Here is a 1,252-nt window from a genome sequence, read left to right on the forward strand (position 1 = left end):
AGGGGACTTGTTAACTGAACTTAAATGTTGACTGATTGAATTGCAGGGACCGTGGAGCCAGCACTATGGCATCACAAAAAATGGAAATAGTGCAGGCATGTGTTTCTGAGGATTCGGCAAATTTCATGTAAAAGTTAAATTTTGAGACGTTTAGAGGATAGTACGATGCGCTCCAGCTACGGGCTCATCGCAAGTGGAAGGCAGCGCCATCCATAGGGAGGGACAGCGCCGGGGAGAGCAGCACGGCGACAGTCACGAAGGCCAGAACGTGCAGGAGACGCTCCGGCAAGAGGTCATGCTCGCCGTCGGCCTCCTCCGCATCTTCGTCCACGAATGTTTCCTGCAGGGCTGCGACGTGTCCGTGTACCTCAAGGGCAGCGGCATGGAGCAGGCCATGGGACCCAACACCACGATGTAGGCGCGGGCACTACAGCTCGTGGAGGACATCCACGCCAAGGTGCATGCGACCTGTGACGCCACCATGTCGTGCGCTAACATCTCAGCGCTCGCCACCCGCGACGCCGTCATGCTCTAAGGCGGGCCCAACTACCTCAGCTGCAGGTTCATCTTCTTGCAGGCTTGTACTTTCACTCCCTCGGCAGCACCAAGATGTTCACTCCCTCAGCAGCCCAGGTCCCACTGCTTGAGCGCCCCGACAAGGCCCAGGTTCATCTTCTTGCAGGCTCGTACTTTCGATTCCATACTGTCCGTATTTTGCACCCAATTTATTCAGAGATATGGTCAATGATGACTGCCATGCTATGCAACTGAAAGTTAGGCAAGGCAAAAATTGTACTATGAAACACACTCACGCGGGTAAGATGCCTAACAGAAGCGAAAAATATCATAGATGAGAAAAACATTCTCTATCTTTGGCAAGATTTAGCTGTGCTAGGTCCGAACTTGTTTGTATTTGCATATAAAACTTAATGTGAATTTGTTCTTCTACTTCTGCAGAATGGACGACAACATTATGTGAAAACTTATGGAAAAATGCAATGATGGTGATGAACTACACTTTTATGATGTATTGTGAAAAATGGTTTGATAGTGATGGATGAATGAATGAAAATTGATTTTGTTTGTGGTTGCTGCATCTGGGAGTCGAAAGGCGCCGGTTCTTTGTGCCAGATCCTTGACCGAAAACTGACTAGGTGTGTTCATGCTAGTTCATGCCCTGTTTCTTCTTATTCTATGTTCTAATTTTGGTTTAAAAAGTATGTGCATGTTGACGAGAGACAATATGTATGAA

At 48.1% G+C, this 1,252-nt stretch overlaps 1 protein-coding gene across 2 annotated transcripts in view; it reads left to right on the forward strand.

Moving 5' to 3' along the window:
- LOC123172091 (sulfated surface glycoprotein 185-like) overlaps nt 1-1,083 on the forward strand; it is a 2,038-nt gene extending 955 nt beyond the window's left edge. Inside the window, exons 2-3 of one of the 2 annotated variants that reach the window (XR_006485465.1) lie at nt 47-666; nt 958-1,083. Coding sequence is in view for 1 of the 2 variants with exons in the window: in XM_044589121.1 (XP_044445056.1) it covers nt 47-131 (85 nt within the window). In the remaining variant the exon portion in view is untranslated. Of the gene's footprint in view, nt 1-46 lie in introns of both variants that reach the window. The other variant, XM_044589121.1, reaches the window with a different exon arrangement.
- Nucleotides 1,084-1,252: the final 169 nt, after the last annotated feature.

The sequence above is a fragment of the Triticum aestivum genome, unplaced genomic scaffold (genome assembly GCF_018294505.1).
Source record: "Triticum aestivum cultivar Chinese Spring unplaced genomic scaffold, IWGSC CS RefSeq v2.1 scaffold67687, whole genome shotgun sequence".
Taxonomy (NCBI): domain Eukaryota; kingdom Viridiplantae; phylum Streptophyta; class Magnoliopsida; order Poales; family Poaceae; genus Triticum; species Triticum aestivum.